Source organism: Emydura macquarii, unplaced genomic scaffold, assembly GCF_026122565.2.
Source record: "Emydura macquarii macquarii isolate MOO-44397 ecotype Brisbane River unplaced genomic scaffold, CSIRO-AGI_Emac_v2 contig_2636, whole genome shotgun sequence".
Classification (NCBI taxonomy): domain Eukaryota; kingdom Metazoa; phylum Chordata; order Testudines; family Chelidae; genus Emydura; species Emydura macquarii.
In genome coordinates this window covers 39,588,195-39,601,358 of record NW_027132773.1, presented here as the reverse complement: position 1 = coordinate 39,601,358, position 13,164 = coordinate 39,588,195, and the positions used below count along the sequence as shown (strand labels likewise).

Below are 13,164 nucleotides of genomic sequence, written 5' to 3'. Positions count from 1 at the left end.
TGCAAGTAAATACATTGTATTTCACTTATTTACTACTATGTCATCTGCATACAGCTATATGCAGCAACCGCAAATAGTTGCCTGTAATTTCCCATGAATTATTGTAAGTACAGTTAGGGTGACCAGATAGCAAGTGTGAAAAATTGGGATAGGAGGTCAGGGATAATAAGTGCCTATATAAGAAAAAGCCTTGGAATATCAGAACTGGTCTATAAAATCAGGACATCTGGTCACCCTAAGTACAGTACAAGTTTGGATAAAAGCCATTCTAATTCTCACTTCCACAAATAAAATACTTCAGTTTTGGTCACATTCTGGATGCCTGGAAACAAAGCTTGACCTGATTCTTACCTTTTTCGCTAATATCAGCGTGTCTTCCTTCCCATTCTCTGTCTTGGTACAGATTCCATCTGTTAGCCGGGAAACTTGCTCATAAATAAAATCCTTCTCCAACAAGTTCTCCTCCTTTTGTACCAGCTGTATTTCTAACTATAGTGAGAACAAACCCATACAGAAAGATGAATGAGTAGGAGCAAGACCTGTTCACAATCATTTTGTGATACACATTTTTACAGAATTGACAGCTTTTTAAAATTGTGTTAACAAATAGTAACAGCATAAATAACCACTTCAAAGTGAATTCTCTTTCCTGATAGACCAAGACTACAACTATAACACTAACTCCAAGTCTCAGTTCAGAGCTTACTCAGTTTGTTATTTGTATTACTGCTTTTATTTAAACAAAAGAAACTGTCTAGCACTCAAGAGAAACTTCAAATAATTCCTGAAGGTCAGTTCAGTGAAAAACCATGGCTTCTGCCACTCACTAATTTAAGCTCACCATTTTCCCTCTGAAGTCCCTGCCAACCTTGCTGTGTTTATCTTTTGGCAGGGAAAGCAGGCAGGGTTGCATCAAGGTATGAATGGTGGGTATTTAGCCAGCCAGCAGTAGAACTAGCCACTTCTCTATGGCACCCAAGTTTTTCTCTTCTGCAACTAAGCTTCAGCAACTAAAAGTCACATGCCTAGCTTTCATGGACGGACGGCTGCTGTGCTGCAGCTCCCAGCAGCCTATCAAAGTTTTTTTAATGCGTTATATAGAAGTTTTATAAAAAATGAAAGAAAAGGCTGTTTGCATTTTCTAGGGTAATGGAACCATATATTGTGATAAATCCTACTGTCAGATGTGCTGTATTACCTCCTCAATCTTTTTGAACAGTTCAGGTAGAGATGGGTCCTTCCCTTCCAGGACTCGCTTTCTATTCTTCCCCTCAGGATCAGCAAAGTGTTTCTCCAGACTTTTAATTCTGTCCTTGCACTGAGAATACTATCAAACAGGAATACAGAATGGTTGGGGTTTTGATGTTTTTAAACAACCAGTTTGGTGAGTAAACAAAAAAAGTCATTATTGTTACATAATAAACGAACTAGGCCAATCACAGATGAGAAACACTAACTGTTCTCATGAATTACACAGATGTCCTTACTGATGCTTTGGTCCAATTTTGGCTGATTTATATCCTGAGAACCCTACTGAAGTTAATGAAGTGGTACAGGATGGACTGACAGGGCAAAATTAGCTTTATTTGTGTTTTATCACAGATTAAGACAGGCTACTCCAACTGCTATTCATGTTTCAAACCCATCTTCAAACACTTGTTCATCTGAGGCCTGCCTCACAAACAACAGTGACCTGGGTTTTTTCTGTTGGTAAAGAATGCCTCTGGAGTATCAAACTGCATGGCACCAGCCATTTAAGTGACAAGACACTCCTACACCTCTAGTCTCTTCATCTGGAGGTTTGTAAAAAGGCTGCCTCCTTTGATACCAAGTCCAACTGGACAGGAGTTTGCAGGATAGGAGAGTTTTCCTGCGTGGAGTGGCTGGTGGATATATAACAGATCCCTTGACAGCACAGAGGATGAATGAGGGGAGACTGCTGTGGGATTACTAGATTGAGAATTTTCTTTAGGAGAGGACAGTATGGCTCTCAGGCAAACCCTGGATTGATGGAAACTCTCTTCCCGCCACCAGAAAGTGGGGGTTTCATTTCCCTCTTTATCCTCAGACCATATTTTGAATCATGGGAGTACACCATGTTCTCAGGGGGTTCTCACTCTGCATCCAGCTGATGAGGCCTAGCTCAATAGCCTTGTGTCTGAGAACAACTTCCTTGTTCTCCATTGCCTGTCCCAGCAGTGGGACTAGGACTAGTCATAGATGATGCAAAATACAACAGAGGAAGTACATGTGCCACTGCTGAGGCCAAGGATTCACAGCCATGTTGCTGAGACCAGTCCTCTTCTTCTGGCCCCTGCTGCCTGTCATCTGCTATTGCTACCTGTATTACTGAGAGCAGAAACAAAATGATCCAAGTCTGCACTTGTCGCAACCCAGTAATAGAAGTTCCCAGAAAGCAAAGATGCCAAAAAACCCAAGTTTAATACTAGAAGTAAAAATGATACACTGAAAAATGAGACACTGACTCTAGTGATGATGGTATGAATGCTGACAAGCTGTACAGCAGTTCACATCTTCATCTCCATGTACGTTGTCAGACTCCTAAGAGGCACAACACAGATTCAGACTGCTAATTTCTTTGTCTTAGCTGTCCCTTTCAGTAAGTGCCTCACGCACACACACTGCACTCACACATAAACAAGTAAAGAAACAAAGCCCTGTCACCTAACAAAGCTACTTCTCCTAAAGGCTGGATAGAGCCACTGTGAGCTCAATTTTTGACTACTTGGAAGGCAGTCAGCTACTATGGTGACAGGGGCAATAAAAGTATAGCTGAAACACAGGTCAGGACAAGGGACATGGGCCAGGGATGAGGGGACCAGGAAGAAGGGACATATGATTAGGGAACAGGAGTAGGATCCAGCAGACAGTAGAATTCAATGTAGGGGAAATGCTGAAAGACGTAGGAAGGGACTTGGCCCTGATGTCTGTGCGGGCAGAGAAGGGAGCTAATGTGGTGCCTGTGGGATTATGACAGAAGGGTGCTGAGGAGATCATGTCCCTCACAAATTCAGAGAGCAATAGACAGACGGTGACTCTCCAATTTGTGTGTGTATTTTGTGTACACCTCAGGTTAAATTTTCTATCTGGAACACATACACTCTGTGTGTGTGTGTGTGTGTGTGTGTGTGTGTGTGTGTGTGTGTGTGTGTGTGTAAGGGAGGGGCTCCTGCTGAGACTTTAAAAATTAGATCACAGACAAAAAAAAGACAGGTGATTAATTTGTGTAAATCTCATGATTTTTTAAGCCATTATCTTGATTTTTTTTTTTTTTAAGTCTACCCACTGATGTTTGAACTTGCAGGTTTGGCAATACAGTGTTAGTCCATTTTTGCAACATTACATATTTGGTATATCTACAGTAATGTATCATGGGTTAATCTGTTCGGATCTTGAGCGTTCTGCACTAACATAAACATGAGTCAAATAATTAGGTCTAAAGACACTCTATATACTTTCTGATGAAAAATTACTGAGGAGATAGCTGTCTTTGTCTCGTGAAGCCACAATGATTTATCACAAATTACATGTTTAGGTCTAGCCACAGGAATAGGGTTTACTGGAGGTTCCGTGCTGACCTTATGTTTTTGATGTGTAGAAAGGTAAGCACAGATCTGTGAAAACTGATAGATCTGCTGCTATGCTAATGGAAAGTCACCAGAACACTCAGTGTAAGCATTTTTTTTTCTTGCAAAAAGGCAACATCCATCTCTTCCTCTTCCAAGAAGTAGCATAATAGAAAAGAATCTTAAAAAAACTTAAAAACTTCTAAGAAAGGGGAACTAGCCATTTGTACAAGTAAAAAAATGTAAGAATTCTGTCCCTTCATTTGTCCAATCATGTTTTGGTTTCAAACATGCGTCACTTGGGTTGGACCACATACTGTCATAAGGATTGTGAAATATATCTGATGACAGGTAAAACTACAAAAATGAGCACAACAGTACACTGAATTTTGCAAAAAGAAAAAGTTAAAAACAAGTTATGATACATAACAGGATGTTGCTAAAGTTCCAATCGTATTTCACATCTGGGGCCCAAGCCTGCAAACACCTACTCATCTGCACAATCTTTATTGAAATTAATGAGGATAGTCATGTGAGTAGGGACTGCTCACTCAAGTAAGAGTTTGCAGGAGTGGGTCCTTACTCTGTAAATTACGTTTATGTCAGAGGCCACACCTGCCAACTCAAAAGACACATTTAGAAAGTTTCACACTAAAATATAGATTTATGGGGTGTTTTTGCAGTGCAGACATCCCAGATTTTTAAGTATGAATTTAAATGTAATGTGAAAAGGTTTTTTTTAATGTATTCAAAATAAAAATAATAAGCAGCTTAAATAGTATCAATGCAAAATTTTCATTGTCAGAGATGAAGGTGAAGATGTATAGCAATAAATGAAGGTACTCAACCCAAGGATACAAAAAATAAATAGCATTCATGTAAATAACCATGCTAATGTGTTTGCATAACTGTTCTGACTATAATCGTCAAATTGTTTATTTTCTCCATTCAGTTGCCTTATATGTCATTGTCAACTGTGGGTAAAACTCTTGTATCATAGATTTTTTACATTTTAAAACCAGAAGGGAGCATTCTGATGATCTGTTCTGGACTCCTGCATAAAATAGGCCCTAGATTTTTTTCATCCTGTCGTGACACTGGATAAATTCTGAGGTTAATGCCTTTACCTCTTACTGGTTAGTCCCTCTTTGCTGTCTTAGGAATCCAGGTGCCTCCTTAAGCACTCAGTGGCTCAGCAGGTCTGCACTTTGTACCAATTACCATTTAATGCTAAATAGTTCTCATTGATGCATGAAGACAGATTAGTGTCCATGGCTCATTTCGCTCTGCAGAACGAGGCCTTGGATATGCAATTCCAAACAAAGGTTGAATGGTAGTTATACCTTGGGGCAGCCTGTGGTAGAGTCTCATTAGTACCAGAGTTTTTTTGTATGTCAGACACAAGAAGAACTTCTAAGCATTTCTAGCATTAGATGCCTAACACTGATAGTAACTAAAGCATGTAATCCTAATTATTATTATTTGATACTTGATGTGCTACTAGTGTCCGACATCTGTTGCTAGTAGCTCATCTGGGATTAGGTATTAGACTCTACTGAACTCAAATGCTAGAGATAGATGTGGAGAGAGTGGCAAAGGTAAGAAGGAGAGGAGAAAAAGTGGTGGGTGTCAGAGGGAATGGCAGCAAGGCTGGAAGAATAATAAAGGGTTGGAATAAGAAGTGGGTAGCAAAGGCTGAGAAGTAGAAAGTAGGGAAAAGAGGCAGGAGAAAAGGTAAAGAGGTGATTACAGGAAACAGAAGAAAGAGAAAAGAACAGAAAACAGAAAAGAGAGACCTATTAATATTTGTATTACAGAAGCATTTAGGGCCCCAAGAGAAATCAGGGTCCATTGTGCTTGTAAGAGCTAGAGCCTATCCTGAAAAACTTACAGATTAAACAGACAAGACAGACAATGAGTGGGAGAAAGGTTGTGTTGTTATCCCTATTTTACAGATAGGCCACTGAGTCATACATAAAGAGATAAAGGCCAAGATCATCAATGGTATTTAGGCTCATAACATCCACTGAAATAGATGGAAGTTAGGAGACTAAATACCTTTGAGGATCTGGGCCTAAGTGACTTGTCCAAAGTCAGATAGGAAGTCTGTGGCAGAGCCAGCAATTTAACCCAGAGCTCCTAAAGTCTAGTCCAATGCATTAACTGTAAAAAAAAGTTTTTCCTACAGACGGGGGGCTGGTAGAGGGACTTAATTTGGTTTGATGTCATGGATTGGATTCAAGGCTGAATCAGTATTAATGGTCATATTTAGATCCACCTCACTGGGTCAATAGCTTGTACAAATGACTGTTTTTGAAAGACATTTGGTACATCTGAACTGGAACCAGATACTAGAACACTTATGAGTTTGAACTCAACCAGGGACCAAAGCCCAGGAACAGGTTCACATCCTGTCCAGAGATTCACATCCAGCAACCCATCCCAAAATTCTGAGTTTGGATTCAAAGTTATAGTTTTCATCCATATCTATAACATACAACAAAACAAACAGAATGTGTCTCACCAGCAACCGTGCCTATTGTCAATCACAGATGAAGATTATTGAATCTGGAAGGGTTAATTGCAACATAAGAAAGTGGCAGAAGTAATGAGAGAGTTGGATCAACTGGTCTACAGTACGAACCACATTGAAGCATGACTTCCTGCTTTTAAAATTCTGATATCTCATTATTTGCCATTTGGAACAATCTCCCACTTGGGAAAATTTCTGAAACGTACCCTTCATTAATAGAATGCCCACTATGCTTCATTGCTTTTAGATTTTATGACACAAGACACTAAAAAACCAAAAAACAGCAATAGTCTCCATTTACATAAGGCTTTATGTTTGATAACAATCATCATCATGAAAGAGAAAGCTGCAGGATATTTACAATATCTGCTACAGTACCAACCCAAAGTTTCACAATTGACTTTGCCTCATTTCTGGAAACACCACCTGTGTTTGCACTTGCCTCACTGACTCCATTTCATTTTGAATCTCAGATGAAAAATCTTTATTCCATCTGGCTCATTTCCATATTTTCTTTCACCATCTCTTTTCTTAATTCTGTAACTCCATTAATTACAGTACTCCTATAAAGTTCTTTGGAGTACAGTTTTATGAAAGATACAAAACTGTAGTCTCTTAGCTATACATACAATGTCATTGAAAGAGCAGAGGTAATAGAATAATGCAGTGCTCTTTTACGATGACTCACAATCTCTAGTCTATGCAACTACCAGTACCACTGATACACCATAAATTAGAGTTCTGTACAGAAGCAAACAGAATATGCGTGGAAAAGATTACCATCTGGAGATAAGGTCAAAAGTAAATGAGCCATTTCAGGAAAGCAAAGGAAAAATGTCCACAACAATGATGAACACTACAGTTTGTTAATTGTTTGATGTCATTTTGTAATGAGAACTAAAACTCTCACTGTTTTTTTGTATGGAGGAACGTGGACATGGATTCTATCATAGTAGGCAGCATAGTCTCCAGAGTAGGTTTAAGGTCAAGTGTTCCCAGTGAATTGAGCTACTATTCTGCAAAGTGGAATGGCTGAAAAAAGACATAGTGAATACAGTTTTGACTAATTTCATACAGTTCCTGTTTCTACATGACTCCTATCCTACAGTTTAACCATGCTGATGTTTAAAGCAACATTATTCTTATCTTGGGCTCCAACCACTTCAGTGTGTGTGCAAGTTTAATCATGTCAGCTGACTGAAGCCAATAGGACTACTCACTTTCTTAAAGTTATGCACTTGCTTAAGTGCTTTACTGGATTGGTACCTTAATTTTTTGTCAGTTTGTGTCAAGCATACTGTTCATATGGTAGCTTTTCATATGGAATAAACTTAAGATCTCACAACTGTGTTTTAATTTCTTTTATCAGAACACAGAGTAGTACAAATTGAAGTAATTTATTTATTTAAAAATAAAAAATAAAATAAAACCTAACCCTTCCAAAAATGAGTTCCCTAATTTCACCTACCTGAATCTGAAGTACCACCAGATCTGCATCCAGGGCATTCTTCATTGGCAGCATCTTCAGGGACAACTCAATCTGTCTCTTTTTCTCAGCTAGCTTCAGCTTCAGAAACCTGACCTTTTCATCCATGACATGTATCTCGATATCTCCATTTCTACTCATCATCTCCTGAATGTTTATTTTTTCATAGAAAATGCATACTTCTTCTTCTCGCTCTATGAGCAAAACCCCACTGCAATAAACCCAAAATGGAAAGTCAAAGGCAGGTTTTAAAATCTTCCATTCACATTCAATGTTAGTTCCATTCAAGAATGCAAGTGGCAGATTTTAGCATTAGCAATAATTGGTGAAAATGTGCATAGATTTAACAAAATCCTTATTTAATTCCTTTACAATATTTTTAACTAGTGACAAAAATGTTCATATCTGTGAGAATTAGTGGACATACAACTGTAAACATAACCTATATGCTGATCTCCCTGAATATTTTTTTGACAATTCTATTGCCTTCCATGCAAGTTATTTAAAGAACGGGTTATCCTTGTCAGTGATATTAATCTCTTGTGCCTTCTCATACCATATCTGTGCACATATACATAAACAGGGCAGGATGCTACTAAGCTCCTATGGAATTCAATTGTTGTTATACATCTTTTTCCATGGGCTGTACAACATAACCAACGGAGAAACGCCAAAGAACTTTATAATATAATGCAAAGATTTCTCCCCCTCACTGCAGATATTGCCATTCTAGTGAAGCCGAATTCCAGGTACCTAGCACTCCTAGTTAGGTTTCTGCCTTTTAAAAACGTTGATTCAAGAAAACCAGTAAAAATAACTGTGGCTAATGGTAGGTCTGTTCCAGGACTATTTTCCATTTCAAAATTTAAACATAAAATATGTCCAGTTTATATTTATAGGCAAAATACAACAGTATCTATAACAATAAACTGCAGATGGACACAAGAATTAGACCATATGAAGAAATGGTGTATTTCATCAATTGCGGGTTACCATTTTAAATAAGTGATATGTCGTGGAAGTGAATTATTCTGTTTCTTACCTCTCATTTCGACGCAGAACAGCCCTTTCATATTTTTTGCGTAGCTGCACCATTTCCTCTTCAATGCGAGTGAGCGTACTGGTGAGTCTGTCGACATCCAGTAACTGTTGCTCTCTCTTTTCCTTCATCTCTTGCAGCGTTGCAATAACTTTGCAAACATCACTTTGGATGCTATCTTTGATTGTAATATTATTTGTATGCTTCAGAAGGTGTTTCTGCAGTTTTCTTTAATAAAAGCATCAGAAAAAAGGAAAAGAGTTTTGTAATTTCAATTATATTAATGTAACAGAACCTGAGCTCAATCCTCAGTTATACTAAGGCCCTTTATACTTCTCTGGCAGTACAAAGGAGCATTAAAGGGGGGGAAGCAATCATCTGAGAATGCTCCTTGTGCAGGGGGGTCTCTCCTGTCTGTATAGAACTGGATAAAGGCTCTACAATTCTTTCATTCCCAGACCCTCAGAATAAGAGGTGTGTCAGGCACAGAGAAGGACTATGATCAAAATGTCTTGCACTATGGCTATTCTCTGGCTCCCAGGATGCCACAGGAGATAAAGTCATAGGAAAAAATTCTGGTGTAGCATTTTCTAAACTCTATCTCTATTTAAATAATAACACTGAAATAATATCTTGCATTGCTCTAGTGCCTTTAATTCAAAGATCCCCAAGTATTTTACAAACTAATCATTCCTCACCTCACTCTCATGAATAGGGCCATATCAAATTCACAGCCGTGAAAAACGCATCACGGACCGTGAAATCTGGCTATTGTAGGGGAGTTGCAGTATTGCTACCCTTACTTCTGCACTGCTGTCAGAGCTGGGCAGTTGGAGAGCAGCAGCTGCTGGCTGGGAGCCAAACTCTGAACCCTGTACCCCACAATCCTCTTTTGGGTCGCAACCCCCACGGTTACAACACTGTGAACACATTTTTAAAATCCTATTACCATGAAATTTACCCTACTCATGAGGGGGAAAAGTATTAATGTCCCCATTTTACAGATGAAGAAACTGATGTAAAGAGAGGTTGAGTAGCTAAAGAGAGAGCAAATAGTGAATCAGAGGCAGAATGAGAATAAAAACTAGATCTCGTAATTCCTAGAGACCTTTATTCTCCAACTACTGGATGACAATCCCTCGCTGATAAGGTGGATTTCAGCTGTTACACGGCCCATTCGTCTAAATTGCTAATAAGATGGTATTTAGAATTACTTCACTCTTTCTGGAGTGAGCATCATTGTTAGTTCAAATACTTATTTATCTTTGTTATGAAGAAATTAATCTTAACAGACACACGACAGACACACGAGGCTGAACAGGAGGAAATGTGATCTCATGGTTAAAATACTGAACTAGGAGTTAGGCCTCCTGGATTCCATTATTGACTTTGCCATTGAGTAGCTCTGTGACATAGTACAAGTCACTAAAGCCTCTCTGCCTTAGTTTCTCCTCATGTAAGTAAGAATAATAAGACTTCTCTATTTCACAAGGAGCTATGAGATTTATTTAACTATTTGTAAAGAGAATTGACATAGATGCTGTTACAGAAGTACAAAGTTTTAAAAAATATTTTATGCATGAACTATTTGCTTGGCTGACACATTCAATACATCTGGTCTCTAAGCTGGGCAGATTGCAGCAAGCCAATGACAGTGTGGTGTTAAATATTGTTTCCCATTCAAAGACCAAGTAAATAAGCTTGGCATGAAGCAGGTCCATGTCACCTGGATAAGAAGGAACCTTGTTCCCAGGTGGTGGAACCACTGCAGGTATTGAAGCATCAGTAGCTCTGTCTCTACAGAGTGCAATGGCTATTGGATATGTACAGACTCAGAGACAGATCCACTGGCCTTATTCCACATCTCCCCTGATTGCCTCCTGCTTGACTCTCAAATCCAGTTGTGTACAGTTGCAAGCACAAGGAGAGCTCCACAAGTCACAGTGAGTGTAGACTCCCTGAACAGGCTCTCAGGATCCTGTCTGCTGCCTTCACACAAGGGAATCATACCAGCATCTGGGGCTCCCTGTGACTAAGAAGGATGGGGCAAGTTTTGCCTCATAATGAACAAGTCCCATTTTACACCACCATTCATTATATAAATAATGATATCCTAAGCATTCAGAGGTTGAAGGAATCCAGGACTGTTATTCAAAGGAAACATTTACTTTGACACTCACCTTTCCTTAATTATAACATTGTTCCTTAAAATTTCCATCTCATTCTCTAGCATTTTTACTCTCTCTTTAATTTCAGTTGTTTTCTGGCGAGCAGTGTGCACCAGGTTTACACATTTGTTTCTCTCATTTCGAATGATGTCATACATTTTAGCAAATCCTTTGAGTCTGGAAAAATGCAAGTTTTTAAGGAAATGGTTATTATAATGTTTATTATATTATTTATTATAATGGGTTATTGCTTAAGAAAAATGTTATTTCATCTAGTGTGTTATAATTCTCTTACTGCCTTTGGATTTCTTTCTTCTTCTTCTTATACTCCCTTATTTCAAGTTCCTTTGTTTTTATCTCTTTAATAATGTTGTGGAGCCTTACCTGAAACATAAATAGCATTGAACATTTTTGATATCTGCAAAGATATTCCAAATATAAAGTTGAGATGAAGATAATTGTTTTTGTCATTTTAAATGGCATAGGACAATTACAAAATATTCATTTTCACAGAAGAGAAGGAAGCAATGAGGAAAATTATTCTAAAGACTAATTTTTTGTTCTAACTACAATAAAATCAGAGATGTCTTTTAGTCTTTTGATTACTAGTGGAAGTATAAAGGACAAAAAGAAGGAAAATAAGCTTCCTTTCAAAGATTGCTAATAATTTCAGGGAACACAATTGATTTATATAAAGTCATTCAACAACATTAACTATTATTAATGTAGTTAAGATAATAGTTTGACACTGCATCTTAAAAATTATCAATCTTTCTTTGAGAAAGCATACACCTTGCAAGGTGTTGATTGACTCCGTAGAGTTGCTGAATATCCTCTATTCCCACTAACTTCAATGAGAGTTGAGGGTACACAGCATTTTTCAGGAGAAGCTGAATACCTTGCAGGATTGGTTGATAATGAGAATATTGTAAAGTACTGGACTAAATTCATCCTTTCATTGAGGTCAGTGGAGTTATACTAGGAATAAACATGTCCCATTTGCTCTTATCCAAATTAAGTCTTTAATTCCCATTTCAGCTGGATTCTTGATGATGCACCTTTACAGGTCTGCCTATGAGGAAGCAAGAGAGGCAAAAGAACTCTGTATCCTTTAGCTATTTACTACCTCAGTGTCCTAACGTGATCAAACTTTTTGCTTCTCTTAGTCTGAGCATGGAGTTACTTCCACCTCTAAAAATTCTTTCTTTTCCTTGAAATCATCTTGAGCCACATTCTTAAAGGCATCTGAAGATGCAGATGGCACCCAGTGGTATTTTCTAAAGGTCTTTGGCACCTAAATTCCCTTCGTCTTCTTTTCAGAAAAAGGATGAGAAATGAGAGAGCAAAGCATCAAGGAAGACAGCACAAGAAAGAAAGAACTATAGGAAGGATTTGGAGAAAGAAAGTCTATTTCTATCTTTCCTATATCTCATGAGAATTGGCCAGGGCAACCATCTGGCAACTCTTCTATCTTGAGACCTGCTGTTTCCATTCCTCAGCCTCTCATTTCCTTTATGATGTGATTGTCTAGTAAAGACATGTCTGAAGTTGAGTCTTGGACTGCTGGCAGAAAGGAAATTGCAGGTCTCTAGCTTTCTCAGACAGGAAAGCTTCTTGACTCTGGGTTTGTATGGTCCCACTCCCTACTCTTTTCTGGATTTCAAACAATCATTGAAGATTGGTACATTTCAAAGTTCTCCATTAGAGCCCTGGATCTTATGAACTTAAGTTACTTCTAGATCTGTAATCACCTGAGTTTATTAACATTCAAGGTGGACTATAAGGCCTTCTTTTTCTCCTTTGCCCATGATGAGGTGGGAGTTGGATGAACTGGCTGGATGTAGTGTAGGACTCTGGGCATTGTGTGTGTGGTGCATTAAGTGGTTATATTTATGCTTTCACTGAGTTATTTTGATCTGAACTGGGGGAACTGATGTATCTGTTTCTTTGAAGTATTTTTAAAATATTGTCACTGGACAGGCACTCTTATATACTTTGCAAAAATCCAAATAAATAAATAGTTTTTGGCCTCCCCAGTTGTTGAAAACAAACTATTCGTTTCTATGAACAGAAGTTAATATTTGGCATGAATTGTGCAACATCATAGCATATGTGCAATGTCGCAATGCCAGTAAACTGCAGGCAGTAACCCAATGCACAGTAAGAAGGAAGAGTCTACTTCATCCTTTTTTTACTAGAAGTAACCTCCAGGAATTACATTCTACAATATGTCAGGAAAATTTGGACTGTTGCTTCTGTTTGGAATGAATGACAATCTTAGTCTTCTTTGGACACTCATATCTTTTTGGAGTAGGATATGCAACTGCTGTCCTTTGAATTTCTTGACAGAG

At 38.3% G+C, this 13,164-nt stretch overlaps 1 protein-coding gene across 1 annotated transcript in view; it reads right to left on the bottom strand.

The window, feature by feature from the left end:
* The window catches only part of CCDC146 (coiled-coil domain containing 146), a 120,068-nt gene that overhangs the window by 6,294 nt on the left and 100,610 nt on the right, over positions 1–13,164 (bottom strand). Inside the window, exons 12-17 of the mRNA XM_067564521.1 lie at positions 11,109–11,197; positions 10,826–10,990; positions 8,649–8,873; positions 7,589–7,817; positions 1,199–1,327; positions 352–489 (exon numbers count right to left, since the gene is read on the bottom strand). Coding sequence (XP_067420622.1) covers positions 352–489; positions 1,199–1,327; positions 7,589–7,817; positions 8,649–8,873; positions 10,826–10,990; positions 11,109–11,197 — 975 coding nt within the window. The remainder of the gene's footprint in view (positions 1–351; positions 490–1,198; positions 1,328–7,588; positions 7,818–8,648; positions 8,874–10,825; positions 10,991–11,108; positions 11,198–13,164) is intronic.